Here is a 24,816-nt window from a genome sequence, read left to right on the forward strand (position 1 = left end):
GGTATGGGGGTGTATTAGTGAACAAGACATGACTAACTTACACATCTGTGATGGTATGGGGGTGTATTAGTGTCCAAGGCATGGGTAACTTACACATGTGTGATGGTATGGGGGTGTATTAGTACCCAAGGCATGGGTAACTTACACATCTGTGATGGTATGGGGGTGTATTAGTGTGTTGTAGTCAGCATGTGTGATGGTATGGGGGTGTATTAGTGCCCAAGGCATGGGTAACTTACACATCTGTGATGGTATGGGGGTGTATTAGTGCCCAAGGCATGGGTAACTTACACATGTGTGATGGTATGGGGGTGTATTAGTGAACAAGACATGACTAACTTACACATCTGTGATGGTATGGGGGTGTATTAGTACCCAAGGCATGGGTAACTTACACATCTGTGATGGTATGGGGGTGTATTAGTGAACAAGACATGGGTAACTTACACATCTGTGATGGTATGGGGGTGTATTAGTGAACAAGACATGACTAACTTACACATCTGTGATGGTATGGGGGTGTATTAGTACCCAAGGCATGGGTAACTTACACATCTGTGATGGTATGGGGGTGTATTAGTGAACAAGACATGACTAACTTACACATCTGTGATGGTATGGGGGTGTATTAGTACCCAAGGCATGGGTAACTTACACATCTGTGATGGTATGGGGGTGTATTAGTGAACAAGACATGGGTAACTTACACATGTGTGATGGTATGGGGGTGTATTAGTGAACAAGACATGACTAACTTACACATCTGTGATGGTATGGGGGTGTATTAGTACCCAAGGCATGGGTAACTTACACATGTGTGATGGTATGGGGGTGTATTAGTGAACAAGACATGGGTAACTTACACATGTGTGATGGTATGGGGGTGTATTAGTGTCCAAGGCATGGGTAACTTACACATGTGTGATGGTATGGGGGTGTATTAGTGCCCAAGACATGGGTAACTTACACATCTGTGATGGTATGGGGGTGTATTAGTGAACAAGACATGACTAACTTACACATCTGTGATGGTATGGGGGTGTATTAGTGCCCAAGGCATGGGTAACTTACACATGTGTGATGGTATGGGGGTGTATTAGTGAACAAGGCATGGGTAACTTACACATCTGTGATGGTATGGGGGTGTATTAGTGTCCAAGGCATGGGTAACTTACACATGTGTGATGGTATGGGGGTGTATTAGTACCCAAGGCATGGGTAACTTACACATGTGTGATGGTATGGGGGTGTATTAGTGCCCAAGGCATGGGTAACTTACACATGTGTGATGGTATGGGGGTGTATTAGTGCCCAAGACATGGGTAACTTACACATGTGTGATGGTATGGGGGTGTATTAGTGAACAAGACATGACTAACTTACAGATGTGTGATGGTATGGGGGTGTATTAGTGAACAAGACATGACTAACTTACACATCTGTGATGGTATGGGGGTGTATTAGTACCCAAGGCATGGGTAACTTACACATCTGTGATGGTATGGGGGTGTATTAGTGAACAAGACATGGGTAACTTACACATCTGTGATGGTATGGGGGTGTATTAGTGAACAAGACATGACTAACTTACACATCTGTGATGGTATGGGGGTGTATTAGTACCCAAGGCATGGGTAACTTACACATCTGTGATGGTATGGGGGTGTATTAGTGAACAAGACATGACTAACTTACACATCTGTGATGGTATGGGGGTGTATTAGTACCCAAGGCATGGGTAACTTACACATCTGTGATGGTATGGGGGTGTATTAGTGAACAAGACATGGGTAACTTACACATGTGTGATGGTATGGGGGTGTATTAGTGAACAAGACATGACTAACTTACACATCTGTGATGGTATGGGGGTGTATTAGTACCCAAGGCATGGGTAACTTACACATGTGTGATGGTATGGGGGTGTATTAGTGAACAAGACATGGGTAACTTACACATGTGTGATGGTATGGGGGTGTATTAGTGTCCAAGGCATGGGTAACTTACACATGTGTGATGGTATGGGGGTGTATTAGTGCCCAAGACATGGGTAACTTACACATCTGTGATGGTATGGGGGTGTATTAGTGAACAAGACATGACTAACTTACACATCTGTGATGGTATGGGGGTGTATTAGTGCCCAAGGCATGGGTAACTTACACATGTGTGATGGTATGGGGGTGTATTAGTGCCCAAGGCATGGGTAACTTACACATCTGTGATGGTATGGGGGTGTATTAGTGCCCAAGACATGGGTAACTTACACATGTGTGATGGTATGGGGGTGTATTAGTGCCCAAGACATGGGTAACTTACACATGTGTGATGGTATGGGGGTGTATTAGTGAACAAGACATGGGTAACTTACACATCTGTGATGGTATGGGGGTGTATTAGTGCCCAAGACATGGGTAACTTACACATCTGTGATGGTATGGGGGTGTATTAGTGAACAAGACATGACTAACTTACACATCTGTGATGGTATGGGGGTGTATTAGTGCCCAAGACATGGGTAACTTACACATCTGTGATGGTATGGGGGTGTATTAGTGCCCAAGACATGGGTAACTTACACATGTGTGATGGTATGGGGGTGTATTAGTGAACAAGACATGCGTAACTTACACATCTGTGATGGTATGGGGGTGTATTAGTGAACAAGACATGGGTAACTTACACATGTGTGATGGTATGGGGGTGTATTAGTGCCCAAGACATGGGTAACTTACACATCTGTGATGGTATGGGGGTGTATTAGTGAACAAGACATGACTAACTTACACATCTGTGATGGTATGGGGGTGTATTAGTGCCCAAGGCATGGGTAACTTACACATGTGTGATGGTATGGGGGTGTATTAGTGAACAAGACATGACTAACTTACACATCTGTGATGGTATGGGGGTGTATTAGTGCCCAAGACATGGGTAACTTACACATGTGTGATGGTATGGGGGTGTATTAGTGCCCAAGACATGGGTAACTTACACATGTGTGATGGTATGGGGGTGTATTAGTGCCCAAGACATGGGTAACTTACACATGTGTGATGGTATGGGGGTGTATTAGTGCCCAAGGCATGGGTAACTTACACATGTGTGATGGTATGGGGGTGTATTAGTGCCCAAGGCATGGGTAACTTACACATGTGTGATAGTATGGGGGTGTATTAGTGTCCAAGGCATGGGTAACTTACACATCTGTGATGGTATGGGGGTGTATTAGTGCCCAAGGCATGGGTAACTTACAGATGTGTGATGGTATGGGGGTGTATTAGTGAACAAGACATGACTAACTTACACATCTGTGATGGTATGGGGGTGTATTAGTGCCCAAGACATGGGTAACTTACACATGTGTGATGGTATGGGGGTGTATTAGTGCCCAAGGCATGGGTAACTTACACATGTGTGATGGTATGGGGGTGTATTAGTGCCCAAGACATGGGTAACTTACACATGTGTGATGGTATGGGGGTGTATTAGTGCCCAAGACATGGGTAACTTACACATGTGTGATGGTATGGGGGTGTATTAGTGCCCAAGGCATGGGTAACTTACACATGTGTGATAGTATGGGGGTGTATTAGTGTCCAAGGCATGGGTAACTTACACATCTGTGATGGTATGGGGGTGTATTAGTGCCCAAGGCATGGGTAACTTACACATCTGTGATGGTATGGGGGTGTATTAGTGCCCAAGGCATGGGTAACTTACACATGTGTGATGGTATGGGGGTGTATTAGTGCCCAAGGCATGGGTAACTTACACATGTGTGATGGTATGGGGGTGTATTAGTGTCCAAGGCATGGGTAACTTACACATGTGTGATGGTATGGGGGTGTATTAGTACCCAAGGCATGGGTAACTTACACATGTGTGATGGTATGGGGGTGTATTAGTGAACAAGACATGACTAACTTACACATCTGTGATGGTATGGGGGTGTATTAGTGTCCAAGGCATGGGTAACTTACACATGTGTGATGGTATGGGGGTGTATTAGTACCCAAGGCATGGGTAACTTACACATCTGTGATGGTATGGGGGTGTATTAGTGCCCAAGGCATGGGTAACTTACACATCTGTGATGGTATGGGGGTGTATTAGTGTGTTGTAGTCAGCATGTGTGATGGTATGGGGGTGTATTAGTGCCCAAGGCATGGGTAACTTACACATGTGTGATGGTATGGGGGTGTATTAGTGAACAAGACATGACTAACTTACACATCTGTGATGGTATGGGGGTGTATTAGTACCCAAGGCATGGGTAACTTACACATCTGTGATGGTATGGGGGTGTATTAGTGCCCAAGGCATGGGTAACTTACACATGTGTGATGGTATGGGGGTGTATTAGTGAACAAGACATGACTAACTTACACATCTGTGATGGTATGGGGGTGTATTAGTACCCAAGGCATGGGTAACTTACACATGTGTGATGGTATGGGGGTGTATTAGTGAACAAGACATGGGTAACTTACACATGTGTGATGGTATGGGGGTGTATTAGTGCCCAAGACATGGGTAACTTACACATCTGTGATGGTATGGGGGTGTATTAGTGAACAAGACATGACTAACTTACACATCTGTGATGGTATGGGGGTGTATTAGTGCCCAAGGCATGGGTAACTTACACATGTGTGATGGTATGGGGGTGTATTAGTGAACAAGGCATGGGTAACTTACACATGTGTGATAGTATGGGGGTGTATTAGTGTCCAAGGCATGGGTAACTTACACATCTGTGATGGTATGGGGGTGTATTAGTGCCCAAGGCATGGGTAACTTACACATCTGTGATGGTATGGGGGTGTATTAGTGCCCAAGGCATGGGTAACTTACACATGTGTGATGGTATGGGGGTGTATTAGTGCCCAAGGCATGGGTAACTTACACATGTGTGATGGTATGGGGGTGTATTAGTGCCCAAGACATGGGTAACTTACACATGTGTGATGGTATGGGGGTGTATTAGTGTCCAAGGCATGGGTAACTTACACATGTGTGATGGTATGGGGGTGTATTAGTACCCAAGGCATGGGTAACTTACACATGTGTGATGGTATGGGGGTGTATTAGTGAACAAGACATGACTAACTTACACATCTGTGATGGTATGGGGGTGTATTAGTGTCCAAGGCATGGGTAACTTACACATGTGTGATGGTATGGGGGTGTATTAGTACCCAAGGCATGGGTAACTTACACATCTGTGATGGTATGGGGGTGTATTAGTGCCCAAGGCATGGGTAACTTACACATCTGTGATGGTATGGGGGTGTATTAGTGTGTTGTAGTCAGCATGTGTGATGGTATGGGGGTGTATTAGTGCCCAAGGCATGGGTAACTTACACATCTGTGATGGTATGGGGGTGTATTAGTGCCCAAGGCATGGGTAACTTACACATGTGTGATGGTATGGGGGTGTATTAGTGAACAAGACATGACTAACTTACACATCTGTGATGGTATGGGGGTGTATTAGTACCCAAGGCATGGGTAACTTACACATCTGTGATGGTATGGGGGTGTATTAGTGAACAAGACATGGGTAACTTACACATCTGTGATGGTATGGGGGTGTATTAGTACCCAAGGCATGGGTAACTTACACATGTGTGATGGTATGGGGGTGTATTAGTGAACAAGACATGGGTAACTTACACATGTGTGATGGTATGGGGGTGTATTAGTGCCCAAGACATGGGTAACTTACACATCTGTGATGGTATGGGGGTGTATTAGTGAACAAGACATGACTAACTTACACATCTGTGATGGTATGGGGGTGTATTAGTGCCCAAGGCATGGGTAACTTACACATGTGTGATGGTATGGGGGTGTATTAGTGAACAAGGCATGGGTAACTTACACATGTGTGATAGTATGGGGGTGTATTAGTGTCCAAGGCATGGGTAACTTACACATCTGTGATGGTATGGGGGTGTATTAGTGCCCAAGGCATGGGTAACTTACACATCTGTGATGGTATGGGGGTGTATTAGTGCCCAAGGCATGGGTAACTTACACATGTGTGATGGTATGGGGGTGTATTAGTGCCCAAGGCATGGGTAACTTACACATGTGTGATGGTATGGGGGTGTATTAGTGCCCAAGACATGGGTAACTTACACATGTGTGATGGTATGGGGGTGTATTAGTGTCCAAGGCATGGGTAACTTACACATGTGTGATGGTATGGGGGTGTATTAGTACCCAAGGCATGGGTAACTTACACATGTGTGATGGTATGGGGGTGTATTAGTGAACAAGACATGACTAACTTACACATCTGTGATGGTATGGGGGTGTATTAGTGTCCAAGGCATGGGTAACTTACACATGTGTGATGGTATGGGGGTGTATTAGTACCCAAGGCATGGGTAACTTACACATCTGTGATGGTATGGGGGTGTATTAGTGCCCAAGGCATGGGTAACTTACACATCTGTGATGGTATGGGGGTGTATTAGTGTGTTGTAGTCAGCATGTGTGATGGTATGGGGGTGTATTAGTGCCCAAGGCATGGGTAACTTACACATCTGTGATGGTATGGGGGTGTATTAGTGCCCAAGGCATGGGTAACTTACACATGTGTGATGGTATGGGGGTGTATTAGTGAACAAGACATGACTAACTTACACATCTGTGATGGTATGGGGGTGTATTAGTACCCAAGGCATGGGTAACTTACACATCTGTGATGGTATGGGGGTGTATTAGTGAACAAGACATGGGTAACTTACACATCTGTGATGGTATGGGGGTGTATTAGTACCCAAGGCATGGGTAACTTACACATGTGTGATGGTATGGGGGTGTATTAGTGAACAAGACATGGGTAACTTACACATGTGTGATGGTATGGGGGTGTATTAGTGCCCAAGACATGGGTAACTTACACATCTGTGATGGTATGGGGGTGTATTAGTGAACAAGACATGACTAACTTACACATCTGTGATGGTATGGGGGTGTATTAGTGCCCAAGGCATGGGTAACTTACACATGTGTGATGGTATGGGGGTGTATTAGTGAACAAGGCATGGGTAACTTACACATGTGTGATAGTATGGGGGTGTATTAGTGTCCAAGGCATGGGTAACTTACACATCTGTGATGGTATGGGGGTGTATTAGTGCCCAAGGCATGGGTAACTTACACATCTGTGATGGTATGGGGGTGTATTAGTGCCCAAGGCATGGGTAACTTACACATGTGTGATGGTATGGGGGTGTATTAGTGCCCAAGGCATGGGTAACTTACACATGTGTGATGGTATGGGGGTGTATTAGTGCCCAAGACATGGGTAACTTACACATGTGTGATGGTATGGGGGTGTATTAGTGTCCAAGGCATGGGTAACTTACACATGTGTGATGGTATGGGGGTGTATTAGTACCCAAGGCATGGGTAACTTACACATGTGTGATGGTATGGGGGTGTATTAGTGAACAAGACATGACTAACTTACACATCTGTGATGGTATGGGGGTGTATTAGTGTCCAAGGCATGGGTAACTTACACATGTGTGATGGTATGGGGGTGTATTAGTACCCAAGGCATGGGTAACTTACACATCTGTGATGGTATGGGGGTGTATTAGTGTGTTGTAGTCAGCATGTGTGATGGTATGGGGGTGTATTAGTGCCCAAGGCATGGGTAACTTACACATCTGTGATGGTATGGGGGTGTATTAGTGCCCAAGGCATGGGTAACTTACACATGTGTGATGGTATGGGGGTGTATTAGTGAACAAGACATGACTAACTTACACATCTGTGATGGTATGGGGGTGTATTAGTACCCAAGGCATGGGTAACTTACACATCTGTGATGGTATGGGGGTGTATTAGTGAACAAGACATGGGTAACTTACACATCTGTGATGGTATGGGGGTGTATTAGTGAACAAGACATGACTAACTTACACATCTGTGATGGTATGGGGGTGTATTAGTACCCAAGGCATGGGTAACTTACACATCTGTGATGGTATGGGGGTGTATTAGTGAACAAGACATGACTAACTTACACATCTGTGATGGTATGGGGGTGTATTAGTACCCAAGGCATGGGTAACTTACACATCTGTGATGGTATGGGGGTGTATTAGTGAACAAGACATGGGTAACTTACACATGTGTGATGGTATGGGGGTGTATTAGTGAACAAGACATGACTAACTTACACATCTGTGATGGTATGGGGGTGTATTAGTACCCAAGGCATGGGTAACTTACACATGTGTGATGGTATGGGGGTGTATTAGTGAACAAGACATGGGTAACTTACACATGTGTGATGGTATGGGGGTGTATTAGTGTCCAAGGCATGGGTAACTTACACATGTGTGATGGTATGGGGGTGTATTAGTGCCCAAGACATGGGTAACTTACACATCTGTGATGGTATGGGGGTGTATTAGTGAACAAGACATGACTAACTTACACATCTGTGATGGTATGGGGGTGTATTAGTGCCCAAGGCATGGGTAACTTACACATGTGTGATGGTATGGGGGTGTATTAGTGAACAAGGCATGGGTAACTTACACATCTGTGATGGTATGGGGGTGTATTAGTGTCCAAGGCATGGGTAACTTACACATGTGTGATGGTATGGGGGTGTATTAGTACCCAAGGCATGGGTAACTTACACATGTGTGATGGTATGGGGGTGTATTAGTGCCCAAGGCATGGGTAACTTACACATGTGTGATGGTATGGGGGTGTATTAGTGCCCAAGACATGGGTAACTTACACATGTGTGATGGTATGGGGGTGTATTAGTGCCCAAGACATGGGTAACTTACACATGTGTGATGGTATGGGGGTGTATTAGTGAACAAGACATGACTAACTTACAGATGTGTGATGGTATGGGGGTGTATTAGTGAACAAGACATGACTAACTTACACATCTGTGATGGTATGGGGGTGTATTAGTGCCCAAGACATGGGTAACTTACACATGTGTGATGGTATGGGGGTGTATTAGTGCCCAAGACATGGGTAACTTACACATGTGTGATGGTATGGGGGTGTATTAGTGCCCAAGACATGGGTAACTTACACATGTGTGATGGTATGGGGGTGTATTAGTGAACAAGGCATGGGTAACTTACACATGTGTGATGGTATGGGGGTGTATTAGTGCCCAAGGCATGGGTAACTTACACATCTGTGATGGTATGGGGGTGTATTAGTGAACAAGACATGGGTAACTTACACATCTGTGATGGTATGGGGGTGTATTAGTGCCCAAGACATGGGTAACTTACACATCTGTGATGGTATGGGGGTGTATTAGTGCCCAAGGCATGGGTAACTTACACATCTGTGATGGTATGGGGGTGTATTAGTGCCCAAGACATGGGTAACTTACACATCTGTGATGGTATGGGGGTGTATTAGTGCCCAAGACATGGGTAACTTACACATGTGTGATGGTATGGGGGTGTATTAGTGAACAAGACATGCGTAACTTACACATCTGTGATGGTATGGGGGTGTATTAGTGCCCAAGGCATGGGTAACTTACACATGTGTGATGGTATGGGGGTGTATTAGTGAACAAGACATGGGTAACTTACACATCTGTGATGGTATGGGGGTGTATTAGTGAACAAGACATGGGTAACTTACACATGTGTGATGGTATGGGGGTGTATTAGTGAACAAGACATGGGTAACTTACACATGTGTGATGGTATGGGGGTGTATTAGTGAACAAGACATGGGTAACTTACACATCTGTGATGGTATGGGGGTGTATTAGTGAACAAGACATGGGTAACTTACACATGTGTGATGGTATGGGGGTGTATTAGTGAACAAGACATGGGTAACTTACACATCTGTGATGGTATGGGGGTGTATTAGTGCCCAAGGCAGGGGTAACTTACACATGTGTGATGGTATGGGGGTGTATTAGTGCCCAAGACATGACTAACTTACACATGTGTGATGGTATGGGGGTGTATTAGTGCCCAAGGCATGGGTAACTTACACATGTGTGATGGTATGGGGGTGTATTAGTGCCCAAGGCATGGGTAACTTACACATGTGTGATGGTATGGGGGTGTATTAGTGCCCAAGGCATGGGTAACTTACACATCTGTGAAGGCACCATTAATGCTGAAAGGTACATACAGCTTTTGGAACAACATATGCTGCCATCTAAGTGCCGTCTTTTTCATGGACGCCCCTGTTTATTTCAGCAAGACAATGCCAAGCCACGTGTTACAACAGCGTGACTTTGTAGTAAAAAAGTGCGTTTACTTTCCTGGCCCGCCTGCAGTCCAGACCTGTCTCCCATGGAAAATGTGTGGCACATTATGAAGCGTAAAATAGGACAGCGGAGACCCCGGACTGTTGAAGGACTGAAGCTCTACATAAAAGAAGAATGGCAAATAATTCCACTTTCAAAGCTTCAACAATTAGTTTTCTCAGTTCCCAAACCTTTATTGAGTGTTGTTAAAAGAAAAGGTGATGTAACACAGTGGTGAACATGCCCTTTCCCAACTACTTTGGCACGTGTTGCAGCCATGAAATTCTAAGTTAATTATTATTTGCAAAAAAAAAGAATAAAGTTTATGAGTTTGAACATCAAATATGTTGTCTTTGTAGCATATTCAACTGAATATGGCTTGAAAAGGATCCCGAAAGGGAATAAGCGGTAGAAAATGGATGGATGGATGGAAGGATTTGCAAATCATTGTATTCTGTTTATGCCACGTCAAGGCTTGGTTAGTCCCAACTGTCTATGCCACGTCAAGGCTTGGTTAGTCCCAACTGTCTATGCCACGTCAAGGCTTGGTTAGTCCACAATTGTCTATGCCACGTCAAGGCTTGGTTAGTCCACAATTGCCTATGCCACGTCAAGGCTTGGTTAGTCCACAATTGTCTATGCCACGTCAAGGCTTGGTTAGTCCACAATTGTCTATGCCACGTCAAGGCTTGGTTAGTCCACAATTGTCTATGCCACGTCAAGGCTTGGTTAGTCCACAATTGTCTATGCCACGTCAAGGCTTGGTTAGTCCCAACTGTCTATGCCACGTCAAGGCTTGGTTAGTCCCAACTGTCTATGCCACGTCAAGGCTTGGTTAGTCCACAATTGTCTATGCCACGTCAAGGCTTGGTTAGTCCACAATTGTCTATGCCACGTCAAGGCTTGGTTAGTCCACAATTGCCTATGCCACGTCAAGGCTTGGTTAGTCCACAATTGTCTATGCCACGTCAAGGCTTGGTTAGTCCCAACTGTCTATGCCACGTCAAGGCTTGGTTAGTCCCAACTGTCTATGCCACGTCAAGGCTTGGTTAGTCCACAATTGTCTATGCCACGTCAAGGCTTGGTTAGTCCACAATTGTCTATGCCACGTCAAGGCTTGGTTAGTCCCAACTGTCTATGCCACGTCAAGGCTTGGTTAGTCCCAACTGTCTATGCCACGTCAAGGCTTGGTTAGTCCACAATTGTCTATGCCACGTCAAGGCTTGGTTAGTCCACAATTGCCTATGCCACGTCAAGGCTTGGTTAGTCCACAATTGTCTATGCCACGTCAAGGCTTGGTTAGTCCACAATTGTCTATGCCACGTCAAGGCTTGGTTAGTCCCAACTGTCTATGCCACGTCAAGGCTTGGTTAGTCCCAACTGTCTATGCCACGTCAAGGCTTGGTTAGTCCCAACTGTCTATGCCACGTCAAGGCTTGGTTAGTCCCAACTGTCTATGCCACGTCAAGGCTTGGTTAGTCCACAATTGTCTATGCCACGTCAAGGCTTGGTTAGTCCACAATTGTCTATGCCACGTCAAGGCTTGGTTAGTCCACAATTGCCTATGCCACGTCAAGGCTTGGTTAGTCCACAATTGTCTATGCCACGTCAAGGCTTGGTTAGTCCCAACTGTCTATGCCACGTCAAGGCTTGGTTAGTCCCAACTGTCTATGCCACGTCAAGGCTTGGTTAGTCCACAATTGTCTATGCCACGTCAAGGCTTGGTTAGTCCACAATTGTCTATGCCACGTCAAGGCTTGGTTAGTCCCAACTGTCTATGCCACGTCAAGGCTTGGTTAGTCCCAACTGTCTATGCCACGTCAAGGCTTGGTTAGTCCCAACTGTCTATGCCACGTCAAGGCTTGGTTAGTCCACAATTGTCTATGCCACGTCAAGGCTTGGTTAGTCCCAACTGTCTATGCCACGTCAAGGCTTGGTTAGTCCCAACTGTCTATGCCACGTCAAGGCTTGGTTAGTCCCAACTGTCTATGCCACGTCAAGGCTTGGTTAGTCCACAATTGTCTATGCCACGTCAAGGCTTGGTTAGTCCACAATTGTCTATGCCACGTCAAGGCTTGGTTAGTCCCAACTGTCTATGCCACGTCAAGGCTTGGTTAGTCCCAACTGTCTATGCCACGTCAAGGCTTGGTTAGTCCCAACTGTCTATGCCACATCAAGGCTTGGTTAGTCCCAACTGTCTATGCCACGTCAAGGCTTGGTTAGTCCCAACTGTCTATGCCACGTCAAGGCTTGGTTAGTCCACAATTGTCTATGCCACGTCAAGGCTTGGTTAGTCCCAACTGTCTATGCCACGTCAAGGCTTGGTTAGTCCACAATTGTCTATGCCACGTCAAGGCTTGGTTAGTCCACAATTGTCTATGCCACGTCAAGGCTTGGTTAGTCCACAATTGTCTATGCCACGTCAAGGCTTGGTTAGTCCCAACTGTCTATGCCACGTCAAGGCTTGGTTAGTCCCAACTGTCTATGCCACGTCAAGGCTTGGTTAGTCCCAACTGTCTATGCCACGTCAAGGCTTGGTTAGTCCACAATTGTCTATGCCACGTCAAGGCTTGGTTAGTCCACAATTGTCTATGCCACGTCAAGGCTTGGTTAGTCCCAACTGTCTATGCCACGTCAAGGCTTGGTTAGTCCACAATTGTTGAATACTGAATGAGGGAAAAAGGGAAATTGTAGTTTTTGTTTGGGCCCTCACAGACTTGGGACCGTTGCAAAATGATGTCACCAGCCTTGGCGTCACTATAGACGGTGATTTTAAACTTGATAAACAAGTCAATTGCCTTTTTTAAATCCTGGTTTTATCATCTTCTTTTAGCAAAGGTAAACCCGTTTTTATCTTAAAACCTTTTTGAAGAATTGGTGCATGCTTTTATTTCAAGTGGCCTGGACTACTGCAATGCACTTTATGTCTAAAAGCTCTCTTCCGCTTGCAGTTAGTCCAGCAGGACTTTTAACAGAGGCCAGGAATAAACCCAATTTTTCAGACATTGTCCTATTCCTTTGATTTGAAAATGTTGCTGTTTGCTTTTAAAGCTTTGCAAGGAATCACACCTCATTATATCTCATCCAAGTGGACACTACTGCGCACGCTTGGAGGTCTGAGAGCCGGCTCCAGCTCCTGGTGCCCAAGACCAGACTTAAAACCAGGGTAGACAGGGTTAAACTGTAGAAGCAGGGGAGACAGGGTTAAACTGTGGAACCAGGGGAGGCAGGGTTAAACTGTGGAACCAGGGGAGACAGGGTTAAACTGTAGAAGCAGGGGAGACAGGGTTAAACTGCGGAACCAGGGGAGACAGGGTTAAACTGTGGAACCAGGGGAGACAGGGTTAAACTGTGGAACCAGGGGAGACAGTTTTAAACTGTGGAACCAGGGGAAACAGGATTAAACTGTGGAACCAGGGGAGACAGGATTAAACTGCGGAACCAGGGGAGACAGGATTAAACTGCGGAACCAGGGGAGACAGGGTTAAACTGCGGAACCAGGGGAGACAGGGTTAAACTGCGGAACCAGGGGAGACAGGGTTAAACTGCGGAACCAGGGGAGACAGGGTTAAACTGCGGAACCAGGGGAGACAGGGTTAAACTGCGGAACCAGGGGAGACAGGATTAAACTGCGGAACCAGGGGAGACAGGATTAAACTGCGGAACCAGGGGAGACAGGATTAAACTGCGGAACCAGGGGAGACAGGATTAAACTGCGGAACCAGGGGAGACAGGATTAAACTGCGGAACCAGGGGAGACAGGATTAAACTGCGGAACCAGGGGAGACAGGATTAAACTGCGGAACCAGGGGAGACAGGGTTAAACTGCGGAACCAGGGGAGACAGGATTAAACTGCGGAACCAGGGGAGACAGGGTTAAACTGCGGAACCAGGGGAGACAGGGTTAAACTGCGGAACCAGGGGAGACAGGGTTAAACTGCGGAACCAGGGGAGACAGGGTTAAACTGCGGAACCAGGGGAGACAGGATTAAACTGTGGAACCAGGGGAGACAGGATTAAACTGCGGAACCAGGGGAGACAGGATTAAACTGTGGAACCAGGGGAGACAGGATTAAACTGCGGAACCAGGGGAGACAGGGTTAAACTGCGGAACCAGGGGAGACAGGGTTAAACTGTGGAACCAGGGGAGACAGGGTTAAACTGTGGAACCAGGGGAGACAGGATTAAACTGTGGAACCAGGGGAGACAGGATTAAACTGTGGAACACTCCATGTTCCAACTGATCCCACAGTGGACCCTTAAGTCTCCCACTTTTCTATTCTCTACCTTTTAACACTACATGACTTATTTTTACATTTTGATTTCTATTTATTGTTTTCATTGGTTTTAACCTTTAAAATCCCTTTTAACCATATTCATCTTTATACTGATTTTATAATTATTTTGTTTTTATGTAGTTATCGGTGGAGCTAAGGATAATATTCAAATTTGGTTTTTAATATTGTTGTGCAGCACTTTGGAAACATTTTTTGTTTTTTTTAAATGTGCTACATGTGTACCCTGCCTTCCGCCCGATTGTAGCTGAGATAGGCGCCAGCGCCCCCCGCGACCCCGAAAGGGAATAAGCGGTAGAAAATGGATGGATGGATGGATGTAAATAAAGCAGAGTGACCAAACATGTTTGCAGGTTTTTCCCCGCCGGGACGTCATGTCACATGTCATGATGACGTCATGTCACATGTCATGATGACGTCATGTCGCATGTTAAGGTGACAACATCCTGGCACTAATTCAAGGTTTTTATATCATTGATTTATTTGATCTTCTAGAGTTTGGTGGTGTAAACAAACATAGAAGATGTGTGTTTGTCTTCCCTTGTCAACGTTGTAGTTAACACTCGCGGTGTTAGACCGGATGCCACGTGTCGTGCTATTATTGTGAAGCGGAAGTGTGCGCGGCTGAAGGAGTGCTGCCTTGACGACGACAGACGTGACGCTCGTCCAAAAAAAGAATGGAGTCCTTTCTGCTGGGCTTCTTGTCAGCAGGACGCCGGCCGACACAACAAAGATGGCGTGAGGGTCCTCACAATCACTTTAGGGAACTTGGTTTAAAATGATGGCCAGCTCGCCCGCTTGAAAGAGACGAGTCGTTCGCGAACCACCCGCCACTCGTCAGCTGACAAGAAGTGGTCATGTGACCTGCCGTCATGTGACCTGCCGTCACAAGAAAGATGGCGGCCGTGCTGAGCTTGTGCGGATCTCTGCTCTTCTTTCTTCCTTGGATCACGTGGAGCAGGAAGGTCTCACACTTTTATTAGCATCACTTTACTACTGCTTTCATCCTTACGTCACTGGATGACGTCATTGTTACTACTGCTTTCACCCTAACGTCACTGGATGATTGATTGATTGATTGATTGATACTTGTATTAGTAGATTGCACAGTACAGTACATATTCCGTACAATTGACCACTAAATGGTAACACCCCAATAAGTTTTTCAACTTGTTTAAGTCGGGGTCCACCTTCATCAATTCATGGTACATGATGTCATTATTACTACTGCTTTCATCGTTACGTCACTGGATGATGTCATTATTACTACTGCTTTCATCATTACGTCACTGGATGATGTCATTATTACTACTGCTTTCATCATTACGTCACTGGATGATGTCATTGTAACTACTACTTTCATCATTACGTCACTGGATGATGTCATTATTACTACTACTTTCATCATTACGTCACTGGATGATGTCATTATTACTACTACTTTCATCATTACGTCACTGGATGATGTCATTATTACTACTGCTTTCATCATTACGTCACTGGATGATGTCATTATTACTACTACTTTCATCATTACGTCACTGGATGATTACTCAAATACTTTAATAATCCAAGTTGATTCCTAAAGTCATTTAAAGTTTATTACTAAAGTCATCCATTTTGTACCGCTTGTCCCTTTCGGAGTTGCTGGAGCCCATCTTAGCCAAAGTAATTCAATAACACACGTTGATAAGTAAAGTCATTTAAAGTTTATTAGTAAAGTTCTTAAAAATTACAATGGTATTTCTCAAGTAATTAAATAATACAAGCTGATTACTAAAGTCATTTAAAATGTATTAGTAAAATAAATAATACAAGCTGATTAGTAAACTAATTAAATAATAGTAAAGTAATTAAATAATACAAGCTGATTAGTAAAGTAATTAAATAATAGTAAAGTAATTAAATAATAGAAATTGATTAGTAAAGTAATTAAATAATAGTAAAGTAATTGAATAATACATATTGATTAGTAAAGTAATTAAATAATAGTAAAGTAATTGAATAATACAAGTTGATTAGTAAAGTCATTAAATAATAGTAAAGTAATTGAATAATACAAGTTGATTAGTAAAATAATTAAATAATAGTAAAGTAATTGAATAATACAAGTTGATTAGTAAAGTCATTAAATAATAGTAAAGTAATTGAATAATACAAGTTGATTAGTAAAGTAATTAAATAATAGTAAAGTAATTAAATAATAGAAATTGATTAGTAAAGTAATTAAATAATAGTAAAGTAATTGAATAATACATATTGATTAGTAAAGTAATTAAATAATAGTAAAGTAATTGAATAATACAAGTTGATTAGTAAAGTCATTAAATAATAGTAAAGTAATTGAATAATACAAGTTGATTAGTAAAATAATTAAATAATAGTAAAGTAATTGAATAATACAAGTTGATTAGTAAAGTCATTAAATAATAGTAAAGTAATTGAATAATACAAGTTGATTAGTAAAGTAATTAAATAATACAAGTTGATTAGTAAAGTCATTAAATAATAGTAAAGTAATTGAATAATACAAGTTGATTAGTAAAGTAATTAAATAATAGAAAAGTAATTAAATAATACAAATTGATTAGTAAAGTCATTAAATAATAATAAAGTAATTGAATAATACATGTTGATTAGTAAAGTCATTAAATAATAGTAAAGTAATAAATAATACATGTTGATTAGTAAAGTAATTAAATAATAATAAAGTAATTGAATAATACAAGTTGATTAGTCATACATTTAATGATTGATGATTGGTTTGTGCAGGTGTCAGTGCAGTTGAATCCAGGTGCGCTGGCTCCGCCCCCTGGTGGAGATGTGGTGCACGTGAGAGCCCAGGGAGACAATGACACACTTCACTTCCTCTTCTGCAGCCAGGGGGCGCCAACACTGCTGATGGTGCACACCAACATCTCTTCTTCTACTCTACTGGTATGATATCACTCTCTATCACGATGATATCACTTCCTCTTCTGCAGCCAGGGGGCGCCAACACTGCTGATGGTGCACACCAACATCTCTTCTTCTATGATATCACTCTCTATCACTATGATATCACTTCCTCTTCTGCAGCCAGGGGGCGCCAACACTGCTGATGGTGCACACCAACATCTCTTCTTCTACTCTACTGGTATGATATCACTCTCTATCACTATGATATCACTTCCTCTTCTGCAGCCAGGGGGCGCCAATGGTGCACACCAACATCGCTTCTTCTATGATATCAGTATGATATCACTCTCTTCTTCTACTCTATAATTATAATATCACTGTGTCGTCTACTCTATCACTATGATATCACTCTGTCTTTTACTTTAGCAGTATGATATCACTCTGTGTTCGTCTCACTATATCACTGTATCTTCTTTTACTCTAGCACTATGATATCAATGGTCTTCTACTCTATTGGTATGATATCACTCTGTCTTCTTCTACTCTATCACTATGATATCACTATATAACTGTGTCTTCTTTTACTTTATTGATATGATATCACTCTATATCACTATCTTCTTCCACTCTATTGGTATGATATCACTCTGTCTTCTATTCTATCACTATGATATCACTATATCACTGTGTCGTCTTCTACTCTATCGATATGATATCACTCTATATCACTATCTTCTTCTACTCTATTGGTATGATATCACTCTATATCACTATGTCTTCTTCTGTATCGCTATAATATTATTCAATATCACTATGTCTTCCATTGTACCGGTATAATATTATGTACTATCACTATGTCTTCTACTGTATCGTATGATATTCAATACCAATATGTTTTCTTTTTCTGTATGGCTACGATATTATTCAATATCAATATGTCTTCTACTGTATCGTATGATATTATTCAATATCAATATGTCTTCCTCTATTGTATCGTATGATATTATTCAATATCAACATGTCTTCTACTGTATCGTATGATATTATTCAATATCAATATGTCTTCATCTATTGTATCGTATGATATTATTCAATATCAACATGTTGATATTAGTTAACCATAATCAATATAACAACGTTTTCTTCTGTGTCGGTATGATTTTATTGAACCATATGAAATATGACAGTCTCCTCCTGTGTGGCTATATAAGATGACAGTCTCTTCTTGTATGGCTATATAAGATGTGTGGGTCTCCTCCTGCGTGGCTACATAAGATGTGTGTGGTGTGCACAGGTGGACTGGCCAGTATTCCTGAGTAATGAGAGTAGTGGGAGTGTCAAAGTGGAACCTGGCAGCAACATCTTGGACAGCAGGGCCCTCGTCTTCACTAGAGTCAGTACTCTCTCTCTCTCTCTCTCTCTCTCTCTCTTTCTCTCTCTAAGTGTGTGTGTGTGTGTCAGGTGTTGGAATACAATGACGTGAACAACACAGCCCAGGTGACCTCTGACCTCTACCCGCCCTATGACCTCCACAACATCAGCTGGTCTCCTGTCAAACTGGATGGAACCTCCGTGCTCTTGTGTGCTCGTCTGGGGGCGGGACTGCTCTGTCTCAAGGTACACACACACACACACACACACACACACACACACACACACACACACACACACACACACAGGTACACACACAGGTACACACACACACACACACACACACACACACACACACACACACACACACACACACACACACACACACACACAGGTACACACACACACAGGTACACACACAGGTACACACACACACACACACACACACACACACACACACACACACACACACACACATACACACACACACACACACACACACACACACAGGTACACACACACACAGGTACACACAGGATGTGAGTAAGGTGTACATTTCCCCCGCAGCTGTCTGCATTCGAGTCAGAGGGGCGTGCAAAGACTTGGCCCCGCCTCCTTCACAGCGCTAACTCCTCCCAGTTGGAGGTGTGGCTTGACGGCCTGCATCCGAGGGCGGAGCGATCGCGCTTCTTCCTGGAGCTGCAGACAGTGGGCGGAGCCTATCCCCTGGACAGCGTGGCGGTGCGTCGCTCCATCGATGACGAGTTCACGCCCTCCATCTTTCAGGTGCACGCTCGCCCTCTCTTGGCCCGCCGCCAGCTCTTGACCTTTGACCTTTAGGTGTCTCAGTGGACATCGGCGACAGAGGACAGCTCCCGGGGGCGGGGCTTCGTGCTGTGGAAGCCGGTGGCCTATCGCCGCTCCCCGCCCACGCTGGAGGACGCCACGCCGTGTCGCCACTCCCGGCCCCGCCCCACCGACGGCCAAGAGGTGGCGGCGGCGTCCAGGCTGGTCAGAGCCTTCTTCTCCCAGGAGGTCGCCTACGGACTCAACGTGACCTTTGGCCTGGCGGGAGGAGCCTTCTACAACAGCAGCAGGTTCCTCACATGGTCAGTCTCACACACACACACACACACACACACACACACACACACACACAGACACACACGCACGCACGCACGCACACACACACACACACACACATGTACACACACGTACACACACACACACAGTCTTCTTCTCTCTCCTCCTGCAGGACCCTGCTGGTGGGCGTCGGCCTCCCCCCCGCAGACACCTTCTCCCCTCTGCTGCTCGCCATCATGGCCGCAGGGCTGGGCGTCCCACTCCTCATCCTGTTGATGGGCGGAGTTTATGTCTGCACGCGTGCTCCATCTGCTTCCTCTGTCAGCAGATATCAGCCAATCAACTGACCTCACCACGCCCCCTTTATCAGCTAATCAGGACAGAGATAGACTCAGGTGAAGAAATGTACAATCAATAATTAGGGATCAATAACTAGTGGATCATTAGTTAATAGATCAGTAACTAGTGGATCATTAGTTAATAGATCAATAACTAGTGGATCATTAGTTAATAGATCAGTAACTAGTGGATCATTAGGTAATAGATCAATAACTAGTGGATCATTAGGTAATAGATCAGTAACTAGTGGATCATTAGGTAATAGATCAATAACTAGTGGATTATTAGTTAATAGATCAGTAACTAGTGGATCATTAGGTAATAGATCAATAACTGGTGGATTATTAGTTAATAGATCAGTAACTAGTGGATCATTAGTTAATAGATCAGTAACTAGTGGATCATTAGGTAATAGATCAATAACTAGTGGATCATTAGTTAATAGATCAGTAACTAGTGGATCATTAGGTAATAGATCAATAACTAGTGGATCATTAGGTAATAGATCAATAACTAGTGGATCATTAGGTAATAGATCAATAACTAGTGGATCATTAGGTAATAGATCAATAACTAGTGGATCATTAGTTAATAGATCAGTAACTAGTGGATCATTAGCTAATAGATCAATAACTAGTGGATCATTAGGTAATAGATCAATAACTAGTGGATCATTAGTTAATAGATCAGTAACTAGTGGATCATTAGGTAATAGATCAATAACTAGTGGATCATTAGTTAATAGATCAGTAACTAGTGGATCATTAGGTAATAGATCAATAACTAGTGGATCATTAGGTAATAGATCAATAACTAGCGGATCATTAGGTAATAGATCAATAACTAGTGGATCATTAGGTAATAGATCAATAACTAGTGGATCATTAGGTAATAAATCAGTAACTAGTGGATCATTAGGTAATAGATCAGTAACTAGTGGATCATTAGTTAATAGATCAATAACTAGTGGATCATTAGTTAATAGATCAATAACTAGTGGATCATTAGTTAATAGATCAATAACTAGTGGATCATTAGGTAATAGATCAATAACTAGTGGATCATTAGGTAATAGATCAATAACTAGTGGATTATTAGTTAATAGATCAGTAACTAGTGGATCATTAGGTAATAGATCAGTAACTAGTGGATCATTAGGTAATAGATCAATAACTAGTGGATTATTAGTTAATAGATCAGTAACTAGTGGATTATTAGTTAATAGATCAGTAACTAGTGGATCATTAGTTAATAGATCAATAACTAGTGGATCATTAGTTAATAGATCAATAACTAGTGGATCATTAGGTAATAGATCAATAACTAGTGGATCATTAGGTAATCGATCAATAACTAGTGGAACATTAGGTAATAGATCAGTAACTAGTGGATCATTAGGTAATAGATCAATAACTAGTGGATCATTAGGTAATAGATCAATAACTAGTGGATCATTAGGTAATAGATCAGTAACTAGTGGATCATTAGGTAATAGATCAATAACTAGTGGATCATTAGTTAATAGATCAATAACTAGTGGATCATTAGGTAATAGATCAATAACTAGTGGATCATTAGGTAATCGATCAATAACTAGTGGATCATTAGGTAATAGATCAATAACTAGTGGATCATTAGGTAATAGATCAATAACTAGTGGATCATTAGTTAATAGATCAATAACTAGTGGATCATTAGGTAATAGATCAATAACTAGTGGATCATTAGTTGATAGATCAATAACTAGTGGATCATTAGGTAATCGATCAATAACTAGTGGATCATTAGGTAATAGATCAATAACTAGTGGATCATTAGGTAATAGATCAATAACTAGTGGATCATTAGGTAATAGATCAGTAACTAGTGGATCATTAGGTAATAGATCAGTAACTAGTGGATCATTAGGTAATAGATCAATAACTAGTGGATTATTAGTTAATAGATCAGTAACTAGTGGATCATTAGGTAATAGATCAGTAACTAGTGGATCATTAGGTAATAGATCAGTAACTAGTGGATCATTAGGTAATAGATCAGTAACTAGTGGATCATTAGGTAATAGATCAATAACTAGTGGATCATTAGGTAATAGATCAGTAACTAGTGGATCATTAGTTAATAGATCAATAACTAGTGGATCATTAGTTAATAGATCAATAACTAGTGGATCATTAGTTAATAGATCAATAACTAGTGGATCATTAGGTAATAGATCAATAACTAGTAAATCATTAGGTAATAGATCAATAACTAGTGGATTATTAGTTAATAGATCAGTAACTAGTGGATCATTAGGTAATAGATCAATAACTAGTGGATTATTAGTTAATAGATCAGTAACTAGTGGATTATTAGTTAATAGATCAGTAACTAGTGGATTATTAGTTAATAGATCAGTAACTAGTGGATCATTAGTTAATAGATCAATAACTAGTGGAGCATTAGTCAATAGATCAATAACTAGTGGATCAATAGGTAATAGATCAATAACTAGTGGATCATTAGGTAATAGATCAGTAACTAGTGGATCATTAGGTAATAGATCAATAACTAGTGGATCATTAGTTAATAGATCAGTAACTAGTGGATCATTAGGTAATATATCAGTAACTAGTGGATCATTAGTTAATAGATCAGTAACTAGTGGATCATTAGGTAATAGATCAGTAACTAGTGGATCATTAGGTAATAGATCAGTAACTGGTGGATCATTAGTTAATAGATCAATAACTAGTGGATCATTAGGTAATAGATCAATAACTAGTGGATCATTGGGTAATAGATCAGTAACTAGTGGATCATTAGGTAATAGATCAATAACTAGTGGATTATTAGTTAATAGATCAGTAACTAGTGGATCATTAGTTAATAGATCAGTAACTAGTGGATCATTAGGTAATAGATCAATAACTAGTGGATCATTAGTTAATAGATCAATAACTAGTGGATTATTAGTTAATAGATCAATAACTAGTGGATCATTAGGTAATAGATCAGTAGCTAGTGGATCATTAGGTAATAGATCAATAACTAGTGGATCATTAGTTAATAGATCAATAACTAGTGGATTATTAGTTAATAGATCAATAACTAGTGGATCATTAGGTAATAGATCAGTAGCTAGTGGATCATTAGGTAATAGATCAATAACTAGCGGATCATTAGGTAATATATCAATAACTAGTGGATTATTAGTTAATAGATCAGTAACTAGTGGATCATTAGTTAATAGATCAGTAACTAGTGGATCATTAGGTAATAGATCAATAACTAGTGGATCATTAGGTAATAGATCAGTAACTAGTGGATTATTAGTTAATAGATCAGTAACTAGTGGATTATTAGTTAATAGATCAGTAACTAGTGGATCATTAGTTAATAGATCAATAACTAGTGGATCATTAGGTAATAGATCAATAACTAGTGGATCATTAGGTAATAAATCAATAACTAGTGGATTATTAGTTAATAGATCAATAACTAGTGGATTATTAGGTAATAGATCAATACCTAGTGGATCATTAGGTAATAGATCAATAACTAGTGGATCATTAGTTAATAGATCAATAACTAGTGGATCATTAGGTAATAGATCAATAACTAGTGGATTATTAGTTAATAGATCAATAACTAGTGGATCATTAGGTAATAGATCAATACCTAGTGGATCATTAGGTAATAGATCAATAACTAGTGGATCATTAGGTAATAGATCAGTAACTAGTGGATCATTAGTTAATAGATCAATAACTAGTGGATTATTAGTTAATAGATCAGTAACTAGTGGATTATTAGTTAATAGATCAGTAACTAGTGGATTATTAGTTAATAGATCAGTAACTAGTGGATCATTAGTTAATAGATCAGTAACTAGTGGATCATTAGTTAATAGATCAATAACTAGTGGATCATTAGTTAATAGATCAATAACTAGTGGATCATTAGGTAATAGATCAATAACTAGCGGATCATTAGGTAATAGATCAGTAACTAGTGGATTATTAGTTAATAGATCAGTAACTAGTGGATTATTAGTTAATAGATCAGTAACTAGTGGATCATTAGTTAATAGATCAATAACTAGTGGATCATTAGGTAATAGATCAATAACTAGTGGATCATTAGGTAATAGATCAATAACTAGTGGATTATTAGTTAATAGATCAGTAACTAGTGGATCATTAGTTAATAGATCAGTAACTAGTGGATCATTAGTTAATAGATCAATACCTAGTGGATCATTAGGTAATAGATCAATAACTAGTGGATCATTAGTTAATAGATCAGTAACTAGTGGATCATTAGTTAATAGATCAGTAACTAGTGGATCATTAGTTAATAGATCAATAACTAGTGGATCATTAGTTAATAGATCAATAACTAGTGGATCATTAGGTAATAGATCAATAACTAGCGGATCATTAGGTAATAGATCAATAACTAGTGGATCATTAGTTAATAGATCAATACCTAGTGGATCATTAGGTAATAGATCAATACCTAGTGGATCATTAGGTAATAGATCAATAACTAGTGGAT

At 41.7% G+C, this 24,816-nt stretch overlaps 1 protein-coding gene across 2 annotated transcripts; it reads left to right on the plus strand.

Annotated features, from left to right (window-relative positions):
* Window positions 1–15,267: 15,267 nt before the first annotated feature.
* LOC133550679 (glycosylated lysosomal membrane protein-like) lies at window positions 15,268–20,365 on the plus strand. Of its 2 annotated transcripts, XM_061896637.1 has the most exons (7): window positions 15,268–15,548; window positions 17,356–17,520; window positions 18,776–18,874; window positions 18,943–19,098; window positions 19,420–19,638; window positions 19,693–19,961; window positions 20,108–20,365. In XM_061896637.1, exons 1-7 carry the CDS (start codon window positions 15,480–15,482, stop codon window positions 20,280–20,282), a joined length of 1,152 nt encoding a protein of 383 aa, XP_061752621.1. In that variant the 5' UTR covers window positions 15,268–15,479; the 3' UTR covers window positions 20,283–20,365. The 2 variants fall into 2 exon arrangements, with proteins under 2 accessions (XP_061752621.1, XP_061752622.1); XM_061896638.1 differs by lacking the exons at window positions 15,268–15,548; window positions 17,356–17,520 and adding an exon at window positions 17,579–17,719.
* Window positions 20,366–24,816: the final 4,451 nt, after the last annotated feature.

This window comes from Nerophis ophidion, linkage group LG04 (genome assembly GCF_033978795.1).
Source record: "Nerophis ophidion isolate RoL-2023_Sa linkage group LG04, RoL_Noph_v1.0, whole genome shotgun sequence".
In the NCBI taxonomy this organism is placed as follows: domain Eukaryota; kingdom Metazoa; phylum Chordata; class Actinopteri; order Syngnathiformes; family Syngnathidae; genus Nerophis; species Nerophis ophidion.

Excerpts from the sequence above, each read along its gene's own strand:
- LOC133550679 (XM_061896637.1), top strand. The coding sequence starts at position 15,480 with ATGGCGGCCGTGCTGAGCTTGTGCGGATCTCTGCTCTTCTTTCTTCCT. Across the intron at positions 18,875-18,942 it reads GGGCCCTCGTCTTCACTAGA|GTGTTGGAATACAATGACGT; the intron begins GTCAGTACTCTC and ends TGTGTGTGTCAG. Across the intron at positions 19,639-19,692 it reads TCACGCCCTCCATCTTTCAG|GTGTCTCAGTGGACATCGGC; the intron begins GTGCACGCTCGC and ends TTTGACCTTTAG.